At 36.7% G+C, this 25,188-nt stretch overlaps 1 protein-coding gene across 3 annotated transcripts in view; it reads right to left on the bottom strand.

Annotated features, from left to right (window-relative positions):
- Positions 1 to 25,188, bottom strand: part of NSF (N-ethylmaleimide sensitive factor, vesicle fusing ATPase) — a 166,121-nt gene that overhangs the window by 98,496 nt on the left and 42,437 nt on the right. For all 3 annotated transcript variants that reach the window (XM_012497652.2, XM_003270706.3, XM_030800307.1), the window contains exons 5-8: positions 22,338 to 22,504; positions 19,573 to 19,680; positions 19,020 to 19,095; positions 16,474 to 16,629 (exon numbers count right to left, since the gene is read on the bottom strand). In XM_012497652.2, coding sequence (XP_012353106.1) covers positions 16,474 to 16,629; positions 19,020 to 19,095; positions 19,573 to 19,680; positions 22,338 to 22,504 — 507 coding nt within the window. The remainder of the gene's footprint in view (positions 1 to 16,473; positions 16,630 to 19,019; positions 19,096 to 19,572; positions 19,681 to 22,337; positions 22,505 to 25,188) is intronic.

Raw genomic sequence — 25,188 nt, 5'->3', positions numbered from 1 at the left:
TCTTTGATAAACGTCCTCTTGTTAGAGTTTTTAGCAAGGCTTGTTGTCTGGGAGTGACTGCTGTTAACCCATCTCGTAGAGCTATAGGCATTTCTGTACTTACTCATTGAGCTGGAGAAGGAAGAAGAAAGGCAAAAGGAAGGTTCTTTGCAAGTCTGTTCATATCTAGAAGATAGTTTCATATTGTAGCCACAGTTCTAGAAGTGATTTTTTAGTAAAGTGCCTCTGTTTATCAGTCCTTACTTCACAACACTAAGCTTTCTAGATGTTATGAGGTGACAATGTATAAAAGTAGAGCTAGTGAATTAACTAATTAGTAAATTAATTTCATTAGAAAAGAAGCATCTTGGAAATGGCAATGTTAAACCACCTATGAGCAGTATACATCAGTATGTACTGGATTGCTAAGGAAGGGGCAGAAAGAAAGGTAAGGGAAGAGATATATATAGATATGTCCATATTTACAATCTGATTATAACCACTGACATATGTGTGCTTTTTTCTTGGTATACTTTGTGAATACTATATGAATTGTTAAATAAGTAGAAACATCACTTCTGGTAATATTTTAATAGTGCAGATCTCATACTGAACTATCTAAGAAGCATTATACTTACTTGACTGTTTTGTATCTCATTTTATATTGGGTATTAAGTGAACACAGTATTTAACTATAAACCTGCCAATATGCATTTCCAGACACCTGTTGCCATTTTGTTTTTTAAGATATTTTTGTCCCCACAAAAGATAAGAAAATATATCGTGAATATTTACCAATGTCTGAGTCCCAAAGCCCTGAGTATTTTGATACTCAAGTACTCATGATATGCAAGAAAGCATGGCACATACTATATGAGTGTAACCATGTAAAAAGGTATACTCAATTATGTATATATGTATACACATACAAGGACTGGAAAGATACATCAGAATGTAAACTGCTTCTGTTATGGATGATTTTTTAGTTATATGCCTCTTGTGTTTTTCAGTTTTCTATAATGAACATATTAATCTCTAAAAGCTGAAAAAATATAAATGTTATTTTAAAAAGAAACAAATAAATAATAAATGCATATAAGATCCAAGAAGTTACAGATCAAGGCCAGAACTGCAGGTATGGGAAGGGCTGTACTACGTGTTTTAATATGTTCTCTTATGTAATCAATTTTAAAACTATGAGCTAGGGTATTATTTTTACCCTCTTTTTAAGGAAGATATACTGAGGCTTACGGTGGTAAAATGACCTTACCCTGGTAAGGGGAAGACACATCTGGTAAGTGGCAGGCCTGGAACTTGAATATCAATTTGCCTGACAAAGCTAAAACCCCAAGGAGAGCTCAGCTATTGACAGTGCTGTGTCTCGGCTTTGTGCCTGACACTCACATTCAGTGTACTTGAGAGACAGCCTGGAAATCTGTATTTTTTTTTTAACATTAAAAATTCTGGGCCAGGCAGAGTGGCTCACGCCTGTAATACCAGAAAAGGTGGGCGGATCACTTGAGGTCATGAGTTCGAGGGCAGCCTGGCTAACATGGTGAAACCGTGTCTCTACTAAAAATACAAAAATTAGCCAGGCATGGTGGCGTGTGCCTGTAATCCCAACTACTCGGGAGGCTGAGGCACAAGAATCGCTTGAACCTGGGAGGCAGAGGTTGCAGTGAGCTGAGATCACACGACTGCACTCCAGCCTGGGTAACAGAGCAAAACTCTAAAAAAAAAAATTCTGATACACACCAAATACTGAGAACCACCGTGTTACTGAATAGGAAAGACCCCCACCCCGCCAAAAATAAAAAATAAAAAAATAAACAAAACTAAAAACAAAAACAAACAAACTGAAGAAGTGTGGTGAGCTCTTCAAAGTGAGCACAGACAATGCTCAACAGGAGAAGGCTAGGCTCTGCTGTTATACATTGGGGAACAAGGTATCACTCTCAACTTCCACAGATATTTACTGAGTCTCTATTGTGTACCCAAGAACTATGCTAAGCCAAGTTCTTTCAGGAGATGAGTAAGATAACCTCTGTTACAAATAGCTCAATATTAAAAATCAAAGATACAACTATACAGAACCAACATTTAAAAAGGGCTATGAGGAGCCAAAAAGTAAAACAATTACTTCTATTAGGAGGACGTAAGTGTGACAGATCTTCCAAAGGCAATCAAGCTGAAACCTGAAGAATAAGCAAATACATGGCATCTTCCCTGCAGAACCTATGTACAGACCTTTATATTTCACTGAAACGACATTCATAAGGTGACTATTCTGAAAAAGTTTCTATTTCTAGTCTATCTTCCCATTTTTATAATGAGGAAACTAAGACCCAAAAGTCACAGTCATTCAATGACAAATCCAAAACTAGACTCCAAGTCTCTTGAAATCTTGTCTATTAGTTTCTCATGAAACCATTATATTTTTTATATTTCTATTTCTCTTCCAGAGTACCTGCTTAGTGATTGCTTTGATCTCCTTAACATTTGACTTTTCAAAAAGGAAATCTAAATTTGGCAGTACATGTCAAAAACATTTACACTTGTGAATGCTTTTTGATTCAGCCATTCTACTTCCAGGAATTTATCTTAAAGAAATATGAATGTGTAGAAATATTTAGTTTCTAAGGTGCTTGTTAAACATAGTGTATAACAGTAAAAAGCTGAATACAATTTACATGTCTAACTAGAGGGGATTGATTAAACAAATCACAGCATTATCATTCTACAAAATAAAGAATGTTATAGAAGAATATTCAAGAAAAACTGTTAACTTACTGAGTGGGGAGAAAACCAGTTATAAAACAGCAAAATGCTTTTTTTTTTTTGGCTCTATGTATATACAGCAAAAACTAGCTGGATGATATACTCCAGAATATTAATAGTACTTTTTCAGGGTTTTTTGTTTTTTACCCTGAGTGATTGTTTTATTCTTCTTATTCATCTACATTTTTGAAATTTTCTACAATAAACATGCATTACTACAACTATAAGAATAAAAGTTTTTTCTTAAACATAGATCTAAGAGTCCCTCTAAAAGCTGAGGAGATGACCAGGTGAAAAACAAAGATATTTTTCCTGGATCCCTGGGGCCCACTGGGGAGGCTGCAATAATCCAAAGGCAGTAAGGGGCTTTCTGAATCTAATTCACGTTCCAGAAAACAGTGAAGCTTATTTTGGAGAGTGAGAAGTACAGTTTCATATCCAAGTTATGAAATCTAGAATTTAAAAAGCCCAACAATAAATCAAATTGTCTTAAGTGGCTGAATCATGAAGCCTAAAGGGCACCAGACTAGGCAACCTGGATTCCGGCCCCAGTAGACAAGTAGTGACTTTAGCCTAAATAAGTTGCCTTATTCTTCTGAGGTCCCAGTGTCCTCATCTACAAAATAAGAATGACACAGGTAAGATCAGCATTTCTCAAACTGGTGTTCCTTCGAAACATAAATAGGTCTGTCTTTATGTAAGTATGTTAAGTTTAAGTAAATTTGGTAAATGCTACACTAGATTATTCCTTAGGTCTCTGATTCAAATATATAATTACCTTAGTGCATTTAAATCTATATCTATAGATACACTGTCTACTTTTGATTTTCTCATAATAGAGAGGAACACTAGATAATATGAAATAGATAACGATCATCCAAAGAAAAATTCATACCTTGACAGGAGCAACTGAAAACAGGAAGCAAAGGGTTTAATAATAGCAAGAGGGGCAAAAATAGCATTCAAGTAAGATAATAAAAGTCATAAATTTAAACAATGTCTTTCAGTCTATTTTGTCTCTCCTTCCAAATGATCTTTTTCTTCAAGTTATTTTATGAGTTGCTAAAATATTGTAAGTTCAACCCATTCCTTTTTTTTTTTTTTAAAAAAGATTCATTTCTAGATAACATGAAAAAAAAAAAGAGTTCGATCTTTTGACTGTGGCAATAAACTATCACCTGCCTATCCTTGGGCTGACACAGTATCCCACCTGGAGCCATTACGACTTATAAGACAAATCCAAATTTTGAAGAGCTGAGTTCTATTTCATTTAGTATCACCTATGGTCATACTGCAATAGCCAGATAAAGATCAGACTACAGAGAATTTGTAACTCATTTAAGTGAGTCTTCCCCATCTCCCTTTCTCTAAGCTCATCACAGCCACAATTGGCTCCCTCAGTAGTCACAGAGGAAGCCAAAGTAATCAGGTAACACATACAAAAGTAAAAAGTAACAACAAAGAGAAGTTTTACAGAAAGAGAAGTCTAGTAACACAGGAAAGTGTAAGGTAAAGGGGTAGTTGTGAATCAACATGGAAATGTCCCTGGAATGCACTAATAACCTTCAATGTGAACAATTCTCCTGTGTATATTTGAAATTTGACGGGATATATCTAATGTGTGGATTAGCAACATACCAATTATAGGTTTATCCTACAGTAACCAGTCATTATGAAAAGGTGCTTAAGTCTTGCTAAGATTCCTCCCTCATGATGGGATTCTAGATAGATTCTAAAATCAAAGCACTTAAAAAAATCATATCATCGAGGATAAATTCAAGTAAATACTTGAGCAAATAGCATAGACGTTCAAGCTACAGATGTGTGCATCTTTATAAGTTTGCAGTCACTCGAGTAAAAAGAGGATTTGTAAGAAAAGGATTCAAACTATTACTTGCTCTGATAAAAGATACTGTATTAAAGCCAGAGGTGTTGGTGAAGAAGTCAAAGCCACAAATAAATCTTTGAATATCTAATACAGTGCCCATAATAATTCTCAATGTCTAATTTTGCACTATGAGTAAAATGGTATATGGAAGGGATTTATTGCTGTCTTCTGTAACTTCCTTTACAAACCTGAAATAACATTATGTTAATTCTTTAAAAAGCAAAAACGTGAAACCCAAGTTTCTTGCAGGTTTTTTTTTAAAGTATGAACATATTAAAGATATTAAAGGTAGACTGCTCTAAGTAACAAATTATATGGAATTCCAAGGCAAGTCTTATTTGAATCATGGTAGAAGTACTCTCAAATAATAACGTTTAAGTCCTGGGTAGCTTTTTACTAGCATTATTGTTAACATTCTAATTCTTCCTTCCTCTGACATCCTATTCTCTATTGTGTCTATCAAGATAGCTGTTGTTTTTCCAAGTTAGTGTATCATATATAAGAAACTGACAGGATTTATAGAGGTGATAGAAAATTTATCTGCTCCTCTCCGATGGAATGTGATAAAAAGTAAATATAAATCAGCCAAAGTATGACTTCACAAATAAAAAATATTTCGAAGTGTCCCCTTGACTACCTTATCAACAAACACTGTTCAAAATGGGTAATTATAAAACAGCATAGGATGAAAATCTCAGGTGTTAACTATTTTCAACAGCAACAAAATTTAAGATAAGAAGAAAACACATCTTAACATTAAAGGGATTGGGTTATAAATTTTTGCCTTCTACAGAGCTCCAAAAGTGCCTCTTGGCAATATAATCATACCAAATAACTATCATCCATGGAGTGTTTGACAGTCAGCCAGGTACTGTGTTAGAAAACTTACACACATTAATGTTACCTACCAATAAATAATTTTTCAGGCAAGGGTACCAAGGCTCAAGTAGCTGAGCGCCCAGAGCCCTGCCGCACTGAGAATCCTAGGGCCATACAAGTGAGTAGAAAGGAGACACAATGCCAACCTTGTTCTGGTGTGTGCCTAGGAGCCTTCTTACTGCTGAGGAAGAGACACTAACTTACCATGACGGGACTTGTGTGGATGCAGATTTGCTAATACTATTTAACTTTTTAAAAAATAAAATGTTATCTGTGTGTTTTATCACAGAAAAAAAACCCAAGATACACTATTAGGTTGAAAAAAATAAAAAAGTCAGGCACAGTGGCTGATGCCTGTTATCCCAGCATTTTGGGAGGCTGAGGTGGGAGGATTGCTTGAGGCCAGGAGTCTGAGACCAGCGTGACCAACATAGTGAGACCCCAATTCTACACACACACACACACACACACACACACACACACACACACACACACACAAATTAGCTGGGTGTAGTCCCAGCTACTTGGCAGGCTGAGGTGGGAGGACTGCTTGAGCCCAGGAGTGCAAGGCTGCAACGGAGTATGATTGCACCACTGCACTCCAGCCTGGGCAACAGAGCAAGACCCTGTCTCAATAAATGAATGAATGGATTGATTATACATTATTGTATAAATACTTAGGAAAGGGTTTGAAAAACTCATACCAATCTCTTTACAGTGACTACCTCTAAGAGAGAGAGTAAAACTGGGGTGGGTAGAACGAAGGGAGATTTTACTTTTTACCCTATCTATGCTGTTTTATGGGGATGCATTATTTTTATAATGTGTTTCTATTTAAAAATAGAAAATACATGTGTGCATTCACATGCACACAAACTCACACAGACCCAATATTGACCTGATGCCCTTAAATGTGAACACTCTTGTTATGGTGCCCTTACATAAGAATGGCAGTTCCCAATGAAGCAAATGGTAGCTCACAAGTACCCAAGAAAATACTCTTCCTCTTCTTATTTCTGGAGCCTGGTTCCATTCGGGACCAATCCAAGAGGTCTTTCCTAAATTCAGAATCTAAGAGGATCTACATGGATTTAGTAATGAACTATAAACATCATATCTGCTTTGACTTTTAAAGACATGGCTCAGTCTTGCTCTTCAAATGCATCTGCTGCTTCTCCATGTGGCCTACTTTGCTAATCTGGTTCACAATGCGCCTTATGTTTTACACAGTACTGCTCTGGGATGTGCAAATACAGTGTTACTCCCACATAGACTGTAAGCATCATGAGGGCAGGGCTTGGATCAAACTAAGTGTTCTATTTAATTAATCAAGATTAATCAAGTTCCTGGCATTTATTCATTTCCTGAAAACTTATAAGCCAGACACCATGCCGGGAGGAAAAAATACGACAGTGACCAAAATAAACAAGGCCTATTCCTTACTGAAGGTATACTATGTTTGTGAGGGCAGGGACACGGAGAGAGGACTTGGAATACAGACATGTAATAAGCAATTATAATACAATGTAATAATGCATAAAATAACATAGAGCTATTAGAACACACAGGAGAAACACTAAAGCCTACTCATTCTAGAAACAGTGAGATCAAAGCTTTGGCCTAAAGAGTGAACAGGAACTGGATGAAAAGATGGTTGGGCAAAAAAAAAACAAAAAAAACCCTAGGATATAGAGGTAAGAGAAAGTAGCATGGCAAATTAGAGGAACTGAAAATAGCACAGGCTGGCTGGAACCCAGAATACGGGGGAGGGGCACGGGCTAAGAGGTGAGGCAGGAAAGTTTAGCAGGGGCCAGATCACACAGGGCTTGTAAACCATGTAAAGAGTTAAGGTGGGCTGCTAAAGAGTTTGAACCAGTGCAGTGACAGGATCAGACTTGCCTTTTTATAAAAATCACTCCAGTTACAGTGTGGAGAATGGATTAGAGAAGGGCAAGGCTGAGGGCTTATGGAGCAATTCAGGCAAGTGATAATGGTGTCCTGAAGGAAGAGTGGCAGGGGGAGGTAGAGAGAACTGGAAGGATTTGAGAGAGATTGAGGAGATTGCAGAATTGACGGTCTATTCTGCGACTTACTGGAAGTGGGAGGTGAGGGAAAGAGAGGAGTTAAAGAAGGTGTCCAGATTTTTGGCTAGAGTATTGCCAGAGATAGAAAACACAGATATAGATGCATGTTTAGAGAGGACTGAGGGGGCAACTGAATGTGTTTAATTTCAAGCTTACTATGTGATCATGAAATACCCAACACATTATGCTGGTACAAATCCAGAGTTCTAAACTGAGACCGAGGTGGCATATGCATATTTGAGAGTTAGCAGCATAAAGATACTAATTGAAGCTATGAAACAGATGTGATTAATTTGGGGGAGAATAATTAGAGAAAAATAATAGGTCAAAGACAGACTCCTGAAGAACCCCAACATTTTAAGGGACACAAAAGAGGTTGAAAAGAGACAGCGAGAGAGGTAAAAGGAAAACCAGAAATGCTTGGAGTGAGAAAAGCCAAGTAAAGAGGATATTTCAAGCAAGAATAGTCAACAGTGTGTTTCCTAAACATGTGCAGACTGATTGAAACTAGGCTTCAATAAATTGAAATGCCAGTAATTCTTCCTCTCTTCAGTTCAGCTTCCAGTTTCCTTTCACGATATTGAAAATATGTGCAATGATATTCTTTACTTTTCCAAAACTACATTCTCCTGATTTTCTTATTTCCAACATTTTCTCACAAGACCTGAGTCTCACCTCCAATTCTGTCACCCACAATAACTATTGCCAAATTCTGCCAGTTTCATGTCTGCAATTTTTTCATGTATTTTCTTCCCATTCCATTCCTGTTGCCTTCACCCCAATCCAGATTCTAAGTACCACGCATTGGACAGCAATAGTCTACTGGTCTCTAAGACTATTTGCCTCACCTCTTCTCTAAGGCATCTGTTCAAAAATTTCATTCATTTTGCAAATATTTGCGTAGGCCAGTGCTTCTCAAACTATGTACGCTAAGGTCCAGTTGTATTTTTTTTTCCTTTTAAATTTCCAATCCACTGCAAACCAACATTTTTGTAAAACATAATTTTTAAAAAATTGTGATAATGTCAAATTGCTATAAACATTTCTAATTGCTTATTCTTAATTTCCAATATTTGTCTTATTGTGGACTGGTAACAGTGGTTCATGGTCCAACAATGACCTGCAACCTACATCCCAACACCCCTGATGTTGATAATACATGGATAAGAAGACATTACAGTTGTGCCTTCAAAGGCCTTTGAGCAATGGTTCTCAACACAGGACAGTTTTATCACATTTTTTTTAATCGTCACTGGGGCTCAGAGTGGTGAGGAAGGGAAGTACTGACATCAAGGAGAGGCCAGGGATGCCGCTTAACATCCTATGATGCACAGGTCAGGCGCCCTACAACTAAGAATTATCCAGCCTAAAATGTCAATAGTACCAAGGTTAAGAAACTCTGCCTTAGGAGTGTAATGCAAATGAATAATTACATTAAGAACACAGCTGGATTCTAAGTATATACAAGGTGCAGGGAAACACAGGAGAAGCACCTGAGTCTATCTGCAAGGTTCTGAGTCTGTCTGGAAGCTTAAACAGGGACAGTACTTTAAAAAGAGTCCTCATCTCCTCATAGATTTCCACAACCCAACCCAAAACTAACTTTTTAATCTTATTTCCTGTTTCTTCCAAACCACAGCTCTGTTAGACTGGTCTAAGTCATGAAGTCTATACCGTGTTTAGTCTGTCACTCTTCCCAGGATATGGACAACCATCCCCTTCCCTCCTCCTATCCAAAACCGCTCAGCATTTAAGGCCTTACTCAAGCTCTGCCTCTTCTATGAAGTCTTCTCGATGTGATTCCCTTTCAGTTCCTGTAGGGCTTATCAATTGTACTGCTCATCTGGCACTTAATCAAATACTGGCCTTTGATATCACTTGTTATGTTGCTTAATTTTTAAATGATTATTTGATTTTAACATTTATGTTCCATCTCCAGATTGATAGTTTAAGACAACTTCTCTGACACATCCATACCAGTTCCTTCCTTCCTGTATTCTGCTACAACACGTGGCAAAAAACACATGAAAAAAGTGGCATTAGGTATTAGGTATTACAGCCTACCACCAAATCTTCGTGTCTCTTGAGCTCATGACAATTTGAACACATCAGATTACTAGAAAAGTTAGTTATTTACAATGCAAAGGACACCCAGTCCCCAGACCAAATAATTATCCAGCCCAAAATTTCAGTGGTGCCATGGTTGGCCCTTGGCTAGAACAAAGGCTGCCTCAATGATTGCTTCAAAGGTCCCCAAAAAAGTGAAGCTAGAAAGCCCATTAAAATGGTTTTACACGATGGGCTTTCATGGGAGAATAATACATAATGGTTAAGGAAATGAAATCTGGGGCTCGACTGCCTGGGTTCAAATCTGACTCTACTACTTACTAGCTGTGTGTCTTGGACCCATTACTTCACCTTTTTGAGACAGAGATTCCTGCTCCATAATATGGAGACAACACAGTGTCTACTTCTGAAGGCTGCTGTGAGGATTAATAAACACAATAATAAATAAAGCACATAGAACAGCATCTGGCATTATATAAGTATTAGCCACCACCCTCATTATAATCACCAACTTACGTATGGGAGTAACGCAGGAGAAAACACCAACTGTTTCACTTCAGGGGTCATGGGAATTCGATTCCTCAAGAGAATGGTTTTTGAAGACTAAAAACAAATTCACGCCCAGTTCCTCAAATGTCAGAAGCTCTGCTTTCCCTCAGCTCGCTCTGCTCCCACTCTTTATTCTTTAATGCTGCCTTGGCTGCCTAAAGGCCTGGATGCAAATGTTCTCATGTTTGAAGGGCAGATTACTTACACCATTACTATAATGCAGAACATTCTGGGGGAAAGCAGTTTGTTACATATGGAGAAACTGTTTTTCTCTTCTTGACCAAATAGGATAGGTGTTCTGTCTACCCTCTAAGGGGCTGCCAGCAAAGCCCTTGGAATCCAGGCCTTTTACCCTGCACTCTCCTCCTCCACAGAAAACTTTATGAAGGCGGAAGGATGTACTTGCTTCCTGCTGACTTTCCGTGCTGACAGTAGAGTCACCCCAAGAAATATACTGTTATCTTTTGTTTGTTGGCTTTTAAAACCACACATTAGAAATATAACATTCAGACATAAAGGTAAAATCGAGTAAAAGAACAAAACTTTCCCTTTATTCCCCATCTTAGCTTCCCTCCCACGGAAGTAAACACTTTTTTTATTTTTTAAATTACATTTTTAAATTAAAAAAAATAAATAAATGAGACAAGGTCTCACTATGCTACCCAGACTGGTCTTGAACTCCTGAGCTCAAGTGATCCTCCCATCTCAGCCTCCCAAAGTGCTAGGATTATAGGTGTGAGCCACCACATTCAGCTGTAAACCCTTTTTCAATTTAATGTATGTCCTTAGAGATTTTTAGAATGCATTTGCTTTTATATATTTTTTATTAACACAAACATGTCTCTACATTTGGAGCTATATCATTTTAAGATTGGCTCTAACCAGTTTCTTACGGGTGGGCACTCAGGTTAACACTTAGACCTCAACTTTGTAGTGACCCAACTGTTGATCTGTAAGTAACTCAACTGTAGTTGCCAGGAAATCTAATCCATTTGGCGACTCTGTAGAGAGCACTGCCTCTCCAAAAGATTTGTTTCTTAAAGTCTGTCTATAAATGCAAAATGCCAGGTGAATTTACATACAGTTTGACTTTCAGATATAAGCACAACTACTGTTCAAATATACATTTAACTTAAAAATTTAAAACCAATGGAAAAATTAATTCAAGGTTAAAAAAGTTACAATTTATAGAAAGTTATCTAAAGTATTTTTTAGGGTCTATGCTTTGTCTCTAAATCCTGGTCTAGAGATTTTGGAAATCACATGGTCTTAAGCCATTTTATTCTTCTAATTAAAAAAAAAGTCTTTATAAATTTCCTGACCTGAAGTTTTTAGTATATTATTACATTCCTCGTATCCAGGTATCATCTATAAGTACTTAGTGGAGAACAGGAAGGGAGAAATTTTGCATCTGAGCAACTGCTGTCTTTTCCTCTGCTAATAAATTACAGGCAGACTTGAACAGATGTCAGGTTGGCATTCAAAACCTAAAATATAGCTGAAAAGCAAGTTATGACTAATACAAGAAAAAAAGATGCATGTCAGAAAGCTTCATTTTTTTTTTTCTTTTTTTCAAATTTCAGATAAGCTCTTTAGCCTTAGGGTTCCTTTTACAGAGCCCTGGAGTTCGGCTAGATGTCTTAACCCCCATTTAAAATGCAATCTCTCCTCATGAGTGGGGGTGTGAAAATGCATTTTAAGAGTGTCAGTGTTTATGTTAATCTTAGCAAGAACTCCCTCTCTCCCAAATATGGCATGCACAAAACCTTAGTGCCCTTTCTTCCACTATGTTTTATTTGCACTGTTTTTAACATGTGAAAGATGTCTGTGTGATTGAAAGGTTCCTTATCTTCTCAGCAGTTCTATTTCATAGAGTAACTGCAATTTCACTTATGATATCAGAAAAGAGTTGCTTTCCTCTTGAATTTCAAAAGAAACCTTAAAAATACAATTGAAAATGGGCTTACAGAGGGAGACACTGGGGAAAGGAGACCAAAAAGAACACAGTGTCAGTTTCAAAGAATGGGGGCACAAGACCATAACAAGTGGCTTTCCTCCCCACTAGGTGGCCTGAACATCTACACTCCACAGATCCACTGAAAGACAGTGTGAGGCTGAGGTCTTCCCTCTTCACATCCTTTTCCTTCTAGGTCTTTCCTTGGGTAGATGTGAACCTATTCCCAGGATTACATTAAGAGATGCTGACTAATTCTTTAACAATTATTCCACTGTTCATTGAAAACGATGTGTTTCTTTGCTTTGACATTTATAATTTAGAGAGAATTGCCAGGGATGCTGAAAAAATGAAGTTTCTTTGCAGAAACTCTATCTTTGCTAACAAAATAGCTACAGTGAGAACTGAGGTAATCAACCATTTATTTATCCTGAACACTGTCCACAAAACTGCATACAGGGGAATAAGTGTGGTAAATACCCGAACACAAGTATTTAGTATCTATTCAGTTAACACCTGAAAATGCTGAAAGACAGCAATCAGTTGTTGAATTTATTCACCCATACTTCCAGATACCAGCTTTGATGTTCACATTTCTACCCTGGTACTCAAATGTGGCTTCTATTAGCCCATAAAATTATGGATTTAAGGTAATTCTGAATTAAAAATCTGTTTTGTGGGGGGTTGGAGGGCATTCTAACTAAATATCTATTTGGTATTTACTAAGTGCAAGGTATAGGGTTAGTTTTCTTTGCTCGTTGCTACCATATACTTCCAAGGAAGGGCTGCCCCACTTGGGTTTGGGTGAGCTCAACTGCTTCAGACAAGGGGAAAACTCAATAGTTACTCTGATTAAAACAGTAACAAAAACAAAAGTCTAAATTGATATTCCCCTAAATAATCCCCTTTCCTTTATCCCTCAGTCTAGAGAGCTTTATGTGACTTCCTTTCTCCTTTAAGGGTTTCCTTGATTTTAATTCTACAAAAATATAACAAAAGTACAAAAGCAGAAAGGTATACACTATCTTTTTTTTTTTTTTTTTTTTTTGAGACAGAGTCTTGTTCTGTCGCCCAGGCTGGAGTGCAGTGGCACGATCTCGGCTCACTGCAAGCTCCGCCTCCCACGTTCACACCATCCTCCTGCCTCAGCCTCCCGAGTAGCTGGGACTACAGGCGCCCATGACCATGCCCGGCTAATTTTTTCTATTTTTAGTAGAGACAGGGTTTCACCGTGTTAGCCAGGATGGTCTCGATCTCTCCTGACCTTGCGATCCACCCACCTTGGCCTCCCTAAGTGCTGGGATTATAGAAGTGAGCCACTGCACCCGGCCTAAGGTATACACTATCTATTTGAAAGACCTTCAAGAGAGAAACTAACAGATTGGAAACTCCATGACAGTTATTTTTCATGTATATTACCTCATTGGTTCCCTAATTTTACTGCATAATTGTGTGCCTCTCGTTAAGTCCTTTAGTCTTCCTATATCTCATCAGCAACATTCTGTTCGTAGCTAAACTATATTTTCAATTTTGAAAAGGCAACATGAAGTTTTATAGACAAAAAGAAAACTCTGTTATCTAGAAGCATAATTATCAGTCTGATGAACATAATGACAGAAGAGAATATTCTAAATTTATCACTTTGTAAATTTGAAAATTGATAAATAGGCAAAAAATCCACTTAGTTAAGATTCCTGTTTATAAAGCAGACATAACTTTAGACTCCATAGTAAAGACAATAATTTGGTCCCAAGCCAAAAGTAAAGTTTTCTGCTTAAAACAAAAAAGCCCCATAACCTACATAAATTATTCTTTTCTAATCTTTTTTAAAAACTAGAACTGATTTAACCAGTCATACTCAGTGTCCAGCTGAATCTCCAAACCATATAGATCTGTCTAGTTAACAAAGAGTGGGGGAAAAAAATCCATTTTGTTCCCACCTGACATATCAAAAAAAAAAAAACCATACAGAATATGCATTAAAAAAACCACACAGAATATGCATAAAAAGAATTTGTATAATTTTATGTATATTCTGTCAAAATGTAACTATTTTTATTTATATACCTTTACCAAAGCCTAATGAGAGCTTTATAACCACACTGTAATTGGAGTGCAAGAAAAGATTTTACTATATAATTCCCCCAAAATTCAAAGGAAAAAAGAAGCCTCTATTGGAAGACAGGGAATGATACATGCATTACAAGAGAATTATTTCTCAGCCATTTAACCATTAAAAAAAAAAAAGAAGAGCTTTACCTTTTTTTAGATACCCAGAAACTTCACCCAGAATAAAGAAAATAAGTTTTTCAATTCAGCTCAAAAGCCAGGGCAGCTTTATACTAGTTTGTCTTTTCAATGAAATTGATAACACATGCTTCCTGATAGCAACAAGCCATAGAGAAAAAAAATACTTTTCTAAAAGGATAGAATTCATTTTTTGTCTAATTAAATTACTGTAAAAATATCAGAAAAATAAATCCATAAAAAAGGTTCTGGACAGTGGCACTCACAAAATTCACATCCATAGTGCTTAGTCAAAAAACACATCAAAAACAACAAAAAGCACACTACCGTAATTCAACTCATTTCAATACGGATATCAGAAACAGATGAAATTCACTAACAAATTCCAAATCTGTTCTGATTTAATTTAAAACTCTCCAACAGCTGGCAAGGTCACAAACCGACCAGTGTCAGTCCAACTCCTTTACGCATTATCTACCCAACACATACTGACGTTGCATGTAGCTTCAAGTGCAGGATCTAGATAATGCGCAAATAGCAAACTAGTGTCTGAATAACTGTATTTTCAATAGCTTCCAAACAGTGAGAAAACATTTATAATCAAAAGAGATGGCTTACTACCAATGCAGTTATTTTTCTACTTGTTGGCTAAACAGTATAAATGTTCAAAGAAACAGAATCTATTAGACTCTTCCTGCACTAGATCTCAGTTCTGAAAACTAGTAAAAACATTCCACAAGAATAACTTAGAACATTTGGAATCATCTTTTTATCCCTGCTTTTACCCAAAATACACTTAAACAATATTTTCATGTCTTGATCGAAAATACACATTACCAAGATAGTGAACTACCACATTTTAAAATATTTTCCCAATTAAAATTCTGCTTTTAATGGACGTGGCCTTTGTATCTTTGAGATAAAAAGTATGCTGTTGCCATTTCAAGGTGTATAAAACTCAGGTGATGAGGGTCTCTGTCATTTTCTTTTAATCCAATTCCAAACTCGACCTTTACCCAGTGAACAGGTGTGTGCCGTGCCTGTAATTTATCTGAGTGAGTGACCAGGCAGAAAGGCTACCAACAATAGAAGGCTAATACAATCCAAGCACTCAGTGCCTAGAAAGCAGTTCTTATCCCCACCATAATAAATATACTTTTATCTTCCAGTAGCAATTTAAAGATAAAGAATGATGGGGATGAGGGGAGTAATATATTCATATTCCTTCCATTTTTTTGGATGCTGTTTTTACACTAATAGTCTGCCAGAAGCTGTTATGTTATACATTCCTTTCTCAGATATTGTTGTTCACATTCCAATCCAACGAATGATATGGATATGAAAACAGTCATGACAGCATTTCCACTGGGCAAATAAAGTCACTTCACACAGATAAATAAACCTTCAAGAAGAAAGTGATAAACGAATAGTGCACTTCTTTGCATGCAATATAGAAACTCCAATGTATATCCTGCATTTGTCTTTTTGGATCAAACTTATTTAATTTAAAAACATGCAAGTACCCACTTATTAGGTATGAAGATGTACTAACTGGGTAATGCAACAGTACAATAAAAAGGAACGGCAGCTAATGTTAGAACAATGCACACCATCTAATAGATAGTTATTATTCAGCAGGGTAAATCTGACCCACAGTGATCTTTAGAGTCAGGTGAACTTTCTAAATATGCCCTATAGAAAAACATTCTTACATAAATAAATAAATAAAATGGAGTCACTACTAGTATTATTACTCTCAGGGCAAGTTTCTAAATATGCCCCATAGAAAAGCATTCTTCAATAAATAAATAAACAAAATGGAGCCACCACAAGTCTTATTTCTATGATTTCCCCATAAAATTAAAATGTAATTTTAAAAGTTTTGGTATTATAAAAGTTTTTCAGAAAATTTATCTGTTCACTTTTAAAGAAAAAGACAGAAATAATTGGTCTGAAAAATAATTTCAAAACTATTGAAAAGAGATACTTCATTGCATTAATTTATTTAACAATACAAGATTTTATAACATTTTCCTTTTTAAACTTACCCATCTGCTCCACAATCTCTGGAGGAAATACTCGGGAAGCAAATGCTCGTCGGAAAATATCTGAAAATTCCTTGTCTAGACCTCCTATTCCCATTTTTTCAAAGTTCCAGTCAGGATTGATAATTGATGGGCGATTTTCCTTGGTTTTAGCTTTGCCTATGTCAAGCGAATATTATCAAATGTGAAACAAGGACTTTATCACTAAGTCTAAAAAGACAGAACTCCCTGAGCATCTTAAATGAATAAAGAAAAGCTACGCTTACATATACAAAAATGAACAACATAATCTTAGCTGATTTTACAGTCAGAAGGGTAAGTTTTGCTATGCTATCTACTTTGTCTGATCTCCATATATGGTAACACACTGTCAAAATGACTAGCTAAACTTATGCTGTAGTCTATTTGTATCAGTCCATAAAACTTGGTTTTATTAACCTTCAATCTAACCAAATTAACTAACTCGGTTGATCAGAAGAAACGCCATATCTGATGAAGACAACACTAGGTGGCAGAAATGCAACTGAAATCTTGCAGTCACTGAAGTCTCCTAACGCAAGTTTATTTTTAAATACATATATTTATCCAGATTATGCTTATACAGGTGATTGGGCATATAACCCCTCAGCCTAAGGAAATATACTGAACAAGTTTGATATCTTCTTTGCTTTGTCTTCACTTGCACACAAAAGTCTGAAATCATCCTAAAGACTTCAATGATTACAAAACTCCTGTTTAAAAATTCTCTACAAGGACAAAAATTATCTAACTTACATGTCAGAGTGTCACCTAAAGTAACTCAAGAGAACCACATTTACTATCTCAAACAAAGAATAAATTAAGTACCTTAGTATGCTCTATTATAAACAAAAAATAAAGTAATAATATAGTTTTTATAAAACCAGGGAAGAAAATGTCACATTAAAAAAAGTTTATCCTAAGAAACGCTAAATATTTGAGGTGATATGTTAATTAGCCTGATTTGATCATTCTACAATGTATACATGTATTAAAACATCAAATTGTACCCTATAAATATATACAATTATTATTTGTCAATTAAAAATAAAGTAACACTTTTAAAAAGTTTATACTAGATGATAATTTTATGGTTAGAGTTTTGAGGCCTTAAGATTTCCTTTGGAAAGCGATGAAAAATATTTTTTCTTACACTCTACTGCCCTCTTGTGGGCAAAATTTACTGCATGCCAATTAACTACACAATTTTTTCCCATTGATTACTTAGAAATACCTATATTGTATGAAAGTCATGCAACTTCCTTGGGATATCTTAACAAAAGGTACACAAAAATAAAATACAAAGAAATCACTTCATAAATGTACTAGATCAATAATAGGAAAATACATCCTACCTTCATAAAATGACATACAGGCATTAAAAATCATGTTATAGGTGTATATTTAAGATGTTTGAAACATGCTAAGCAAAAAAAGCAAATTACAAGACTATGAAAACAGAACCAAATTTTAGAGTGTGTGAATTGTTTTCGAGTGCCTATCCATATTTTATAAATAAAATATTTTATAACTAACAAAAAACAATAAGGGGGAATGGTAATGTGTGGACCAGGAAATAAAGGCCACGCACTCAAAAGACTGTTAAGTGACCCTGGACATGATGATGTGCAACCAATGAAAACCCTCTACTCTCTAGTGGGGTAGACATCAACATAGTTAAATCAACCAAAAATAAGAATTAATGCCCAGTTAATGGCACATTATTCTGGTGAGTTACTATTCTCAGAGAACAAGCTGCATTGTTTTAATATGACAAAAATTGGGCTAGAGTACAAGAGTAGGACTGAACCATGAATCTGCTGGGAAGACTTGACCTGCACATTCATCACTTAATCACTAAAAGAAATGATGATGCTATCTCATTTAACACAAAACCAAGTGAGGGGCATTCTACAAAATAACTGACCAGTTCTCAAAATCATAAAAGACAAAGTCTGAGGAACTGTCAGTGACTGAAGAAAACTCAAAAGACAGAACAACTAAATGCAATATGGGATCCTAAATTAGATCTTGGAACAGAAAAGGACACAATGGAAAAACTGGTGAAATCTCAATAAAATCTGTAGTTTAGTTAGCAGAAATGAAACCATGTTCATTTCTTATAATTGTACTTTTGATAATGTCAAATAAGACATTAACATCAGGGTAAGCTGGTAAAGGGCATACAGAAATTCTCTGAGCTATTTCTGCAAATCTTCTGTGAACCTAAAATTATCTCAAAATTAAAAGTTAAAAAATTAATTTGTTTCTTATTTTAGTGCGATTTCTAGGAATTAAAAATTACACATGTGGCTCACATTCTATTTCTATTGGACAAAGTTGATCCAGATGAAGGTTTTAAACGTTTTCATCAGCAAACTGACCAACAGGAAATACCCCATGCTTCTGTGATAAACTCTCTCAAGAGAGATGCCCCTCTTTCCTTTCCCCATTTGGAAATCACTGTAGTTGAGTTACATATAGAAATAGGCCCACTTCATTTCAAATCTTCTAAAAACTGTAAATCTTACCAATAAGATTAAGTGATGAATTTTCTGCTTTTTCAAATGCAACTTGACTGTTTCCAACAACCAGTCCTACTTCAATCTGTACAGAAAGACAATAATTAGTAGTCTAATAGCAAATTTCTGGATTTCTCAAAGCAAGGCCAAAAGTGAGGGGGAAATGAGATCTCTCTGGGCAAAGCAAACCTTCCAGACTATCATCTGAGCTTTTACTTTTCTCATAACTTTCTTCTACAATTCTTATATGCCTTATTTCCATGCCTATACCTTTCCAATAATGCATTTCTTATTATTTATTTACAATAAATATCTGCATTCAAGCAAATTATATGTACATATATGTCACATTTTACATTACTATTAGGTCTGCAAATAAGTACATTTTAAGCTGTATTTTAATAACAATGATGGCTATGAAAGCAATTTTTTCTCCCTACTATCTTAAGAGAGTACACAATATGAAAAAAATCACTAAGCAACAGATAGGAAAATTATAATCAATCTGCACAAATTACATTATAAAGATGATCTAATAAAGATGATCAGAAATAAAACCTACCTTCTGCCTTTTCCCTGTCGCAGGCTCTCCCTTCAGGATGCTAGGATCCATGGCTTCAATGTCCTTCACCAGTAAGCCAAAAAGCTTTTCGTTGAAGCTAAAGACAAGCTATGTAGAAAATATGTAAGGGGAGAAAAATCACTTCATAATATAATGGTTTGATTCTCAGATCATCACTAATGTTTTTCAAATGCAGAAAACCAGTTTCTCTTATATACTCCTCTCCAATCTGCTCCTCAAACTATTCATAGCCAATGAAGAAAAGGGAATTAGCACTTACGATCAGTGTTAATGACTGCAAAACTCATGTTTAAAATTGCTTTCACACGGATAAAAAATATCTTAATTCAAACGTCAGAGTGCCACCTAAAGTAATTCAAGAGTACCACATTTACTATTTCAAACAAAGAGTAAAGTATCTTAGTATTTATTCAAACACTACAGCCAGTTATATAATATTCACAAACACTCTTGGAAGCAGAAACTACAACTCCGTTTTACTAGTGAGGAAGCTGAGATGCAGAAAGAGGCTATGCAACAAGGCTCAAAGTTACAGTAAATGAGAGCGCCAGGAGTCAAACCTGGGTCTGTGACTCTACAATTCCTGTTTTTCTATCACCAGTACAAAATGCTTGCCCTACAAGTGCAGAGACAGCTTCTGAATGCTCAATTACTCATTCACCAAATCTTTGCTGGGTCCCTTCTAAAAGTTTGGTCTTCTTCTATGTGCTGGGGTATAACGGTAAATATTACAGGTTGGGCTGTCCGTCAATCACGCTACTACCAGATACCACAAATGAGAAGAAACAGTAAGGACAGTGATCTGGAGTAAGATATTTACTACTTCTCTGAATTATGAAAGATTCTCTTTCATGGATTTACTGACTTTTACATGCTACTGAGTTTTAAATTATTATAAATACCAAAGCATTTTCTATTAAACATTCTCCTAAACATTTTCTATTAGGATACTAAAGCTAAAAGCAAAGGTAAAAACCATCAAGTTTAGCTAGGCAATCTGAGCACAATTTTAGTCATCCAATACACAACAGTACTGCAATGGCTCTCTGGTGAAGTGTCCTGATCTACTTTCATCAGAGACCTAACTGTACATGGTATTCCTGTCTTATTTTCTGTTTTCCTCAACTAAAGTTCTATGACAGTAGGGATCATATATATTTTGTTCACTGCCGATCTGCAGTGTCTAAAACAGTGACTGGTATTAGGTACTAGGTACTATCAAATATGTGTTTAATTAATTCTTATCTCAACTATGTCCCCTAGCTGTGTAGCCATGGGCATACCATTTACCTTCTTTAGATCTTAAATTCCTCATTTGGCCAGGCGTGGTGTGGCTCACACCTGTAATCCCAGCACTTTGGGAGGCCGAGGTGGGAGGATCACTTGAGGTCAGGACCAGCCTGGCCAACATGGCAAAACCCCATCTTTACTAAAAATACAAAAAAAATGGCTGGGCATGGTGGCTCATGCCTGTAATCCCAGCACTTTGGGAGGTCAAGGCAGATGGATCACCTGAGCTCAGGAGTTTGAGACCAGACTGATTAACATGGTGAAACCCCATCTCTACTAAAAGTACAAAATTAGTAGGGTGTGGTGGTGCATGCCTGTAATCCCAGCTACTCGAGAGGCTGAGGCAGGGGAATCACTTAAACCCAGGAGGCAGAGGTTGCAGTGAGCCGAGATCACGCCATTGCACTCTAGCCTGGGCAACAAGAGCAAAACTCCGTCTCAAAAAAAAAAAAAAAAAATTAGCTGGGCATGGTGGCGCATACCTGTTAATCCCAGCTACTCAGGAGGCAGAGGCAGGAAAATCACTTGAACCCAGGAAGTGGAGGTTGCAGTGAGCTGAGATGGTGCTGCTGCACTCCAGCCTGGGTGACAGGGTAACACACCATCTCAAAAAATAAATGAATAAATAAATAAAATTTAAAAAAATAAAAAAATAAAATTCCTCATTTGTAAATGTGGAGTTAGATAAGGTAATCTCTTGAGGTTCGTTCCAATTCTCTTTTTAAAATAATGCACTATATTCTTTTCCTATCTAGCAGGAATTCAGTTTTTTAAGATTCTCAAATAAGCCCATAACCAAAATAAGAACTTTTTTTTTTTTTTGAGATGGTCTCGATCTGTCACCCAGGCTGGAGTGCCGTGGCACAATCATGGCTCACTACAGCCTCAACCTCCCAGGCTCAAGCAATCCTCCCACCTCAGCCTCTTGAGTAGTTGAGACCACTACACACAGCTACTTTTTAAAAAATTTTTGTAGAGACAGGGTCTCACTATGTTGCCCAAGCTGGTCTTGAGCTCCTGGGCTCAAGCGATCCTCCCACCTCAGTCTCCCAAAGTGTTGGGATTACAGGCATGAGCCACCATGTCTGGCCAAGAGCTACATTTTCTACAGAACTATATTAGTGAAAGAGACAGACATTCCAGAGGCAAAACAAATGTCCTATGATATAAAAAGAAATTTCACATATATACGTCTACAGGGTTCCCAAATTTGCTGAGGGAAAAGCTGCTATAATTATACATGACATTTTAATCTAAAAGCTACTTTAGAATTTTTCTGAACAGACTCCTTGAAGTTCAGTAAATACATCTCCCTCACTTTTATCACTCACCTTGGATATACGAGTTGATACGCAAAGCTCCTCTCACTTTTTAAAAGGTGGAATTAATTTTGGACAACTGCAGAAATTAGAATACCTATAAAGTTAAAGGAATGAAAGAAAATTTAAAACTACCTGTTGTCCCACTGAGAAGGCCTGGTTGTTGAATTGCTGAATAAACTCTGCTGCCATCTTGTCGGTGTCATAAGGGTTGGAGTCAATGCTTTTTTTCTGCAGGAAATCAATCTCGATGGTCATTGTGCCAATACACTGTTTGGCTTTGTCGAATGTATATAAGGAGACTACGGGAAAAAAAGAAGCATTTTTTAAAAAATCACAGGAGTACCAAATACCTGTAGCATTTCTAGTAACTAAAATTTTCACATAAATGAATCATAATCAAACTACTTCACCAAAAATGGGGTTTAAATAGCCTTCACTGGAGGGACACACAGGTACAGGTTTAAAAAATAATAGTCACTAGAGATTTTCTTCCCCATCTGAATTAATTAGAAATATTGAACGGCAGGCCGGGCGTGGTGGCTCACGCCTGTAATCTCAGCACGTTGGGAGGCTGAGGCAGGCAGATCACGAGGTCAGGAGATCAAGACCATCCTGGCTAACACAGTGAAACCCAGTCTCTACTAAAAATACAAAAAACTGGCCGGGTGTGGTGGCGGGCACCTGTAGTCCCAGCTTCTTGGGAGGCTGAGGCAGGAGAATGGCGTGAACCCGGGAGGTGGAGCTTGCAGTGAGCCGAGATCGCGCCACTGCACTCCAGCCTAGGGCGACAGAGCCAGACTCTGTCTCAAAAAAAAAAAAAAAAAAAAAAGAAATATTGAACGGCAGTTTCTTTGTTGTTATCCTTCATCTCACTCTCATCAGGATCACAATCCTCCCCACAGGGCCTCTGCATCTTTCTCCTCATTTAATGCAGTACAGTATGGAATGCCCCAACACAGTTGGCATAACATGCTATTTCCAAATAAGCTTTTGTTTGACACAAAAGAACAGCTAAGGTGGGATGTGGATGAATTATTTTGGCCTAAGAAAGTAGGAAGCAAGGCAAAAAAAAGAAGCTTGAAAAAACAATGTTTACTAGCGGAATCTGCTCCAGAGCAAGTTAGAGTTTGACATTTCTTCTCTACTACTACAAAAACGTTTCCTGAGCATCTGCTACATCTAGGGAACTACAATAAGTTCTACATGTACAGCATGTAGATAAAGGCAAGGACCAGGTTTTTAACTCCTCTTCATATTAACAGCATCTAACAGTTTATTTCAGGTGCTTAATATATTCATGAACTGTATAAATAAAACAATAATAACAGAAAACCCATGGTCTCCATGCTAATAACAAAGGAGGCAATAAAGCATACATACAAAGCTTTGGGTAAGAAAATTCCTGTTCAAGCCACATAAAAAGTTCTAAAGTGACTTTTAGGTTACAATGTAATAAATTTAAATATTAAAGTGTTACACATGATTTTACATCATGTAATAACTGTTCGACCAAAAACCTTTAATTGTACAACTACAACACAGTTTACATATCATATTTTTAGAAAAATATGTGTTAAAACAAATTTTGCTAGTGACAGATAATTACAAAGAAGCATTTCCCTAGGGAAAAAAACTTGACTCTTAAATCAGCTCAAAAAGTATACTTATAAATGCCAGTTTATAAACAAACTTTTAAAGCAAAAAATTTTACAGTGCTGTATACTGTAGTGGTACTATTAGGAAAGAGTAGAGTAGGCTACCCAGAAAAGTTCAAGAGGATTTTTGCATTTGAGTTTCCCCAAGAGGGCAACTTGATTATGCCTAGTAAGAAAGAGTCTATTGCTACTCTTCAATAAGGCTTCACACACACACACACACACACACACACACAGACAGACACACACACAGACAGACACACACACACACAGACAGACGCACACACACACATTTATTTTCCCTTTAGGTTCCCTGAAGATAATTGTCCTAAAATTTGCCAATCGCCCCTTAAGGATACAGTAGCAGCTCTCTTAAGCAACCTCCACTGAGCTGAGTCATCAGAAAGCTGACCAACTTTTATCCCTCCAACATATACCCAATCAGCTTATGGTTTGCCTAACACTCAGAGCTTGTAGACGGGAGTTGCTACACATCATGGGTCAACCAAGTTCATTCTGGTATCTGTCTGTGCTAGTTACGCTTGTTACAGTTAATTATGAAATATAATTAAATAGTATAAAAACTTCTGAAGGCCTAGTTGTTGAACTGTTATTACAATGACTTTGACATTCTAGAATAGATATTATAAACCTAAGTTGAAAGCTTTGGGAAAATTTTTTAAATGAAGAGTTTCTTCTAGAAAAAAAAAAATACTGCTGGCCGGGCGCGGTGGCTCACACTTGTAATCCCAGCACCTTGGGAGGCCGAGGTGGGCAGATCACGAGGTCAGGAGATCAAGACCACGGTGAAACCCCGTCTCTACTAAAAATACAAAAAAAAATTAGCCGGGCGTGGTGGTGGGTGCCTGTAGTCCCAGCTACTCGGAGAGGCTGAGGCAGGAGAATGGCGTGAACCCAGGAGGCGGAGCTTGCAGTGAGCCGAGATCACGCCACTGCACTCCAGCCTGGGTGACAGAGCGAGACTCCATCTCAAAAAAAAAAAAGAAAAAAAAATACTGCTAACTAGGTATAAGCATTAAAATTAGAAAAGGCTGGGAGTGAACTCTACAGAAATCCAAGAGGTTTCAGCACTCTCAGATGCTCTACAAAATCTAAGTTCTCCAGCCATTTCAAAGAAATCCACCTGGAAATTATGGGTGAAGTGTATGCACAAAAGATAATACAGAACTCCAATCCATGGACCACACCTCCAAGAAAAAGCCTTTAACCAACTTTTCACTTAACTACCAGTTCAAGTCACATGGGGTAAGTGAGCTTCTACAGTTCTCACCACAAAAGCAGGTTATAAAAAAAGACTTTTTTCACAC

The sequence above is a fragment of the Nomascus leucogenys genome, chromosome 19 (assembly GCF_006542625.1).
Source record: "Nomascus leucogenys isolate Asia chromosome 19, Asia_NLE_v1, whole genome shotgun sequence".
NCBI lineage: Eukaryota > Metazoa > Chordata > Mammalia > Primates > Hylobatidae > Nomascus > Nomascus leucogenys.
The sequence above is the reverse complement of the archived record's forward strand: the minus strand, read 5'-3'. Positions and strand labels throughout refer to the sequence as shown.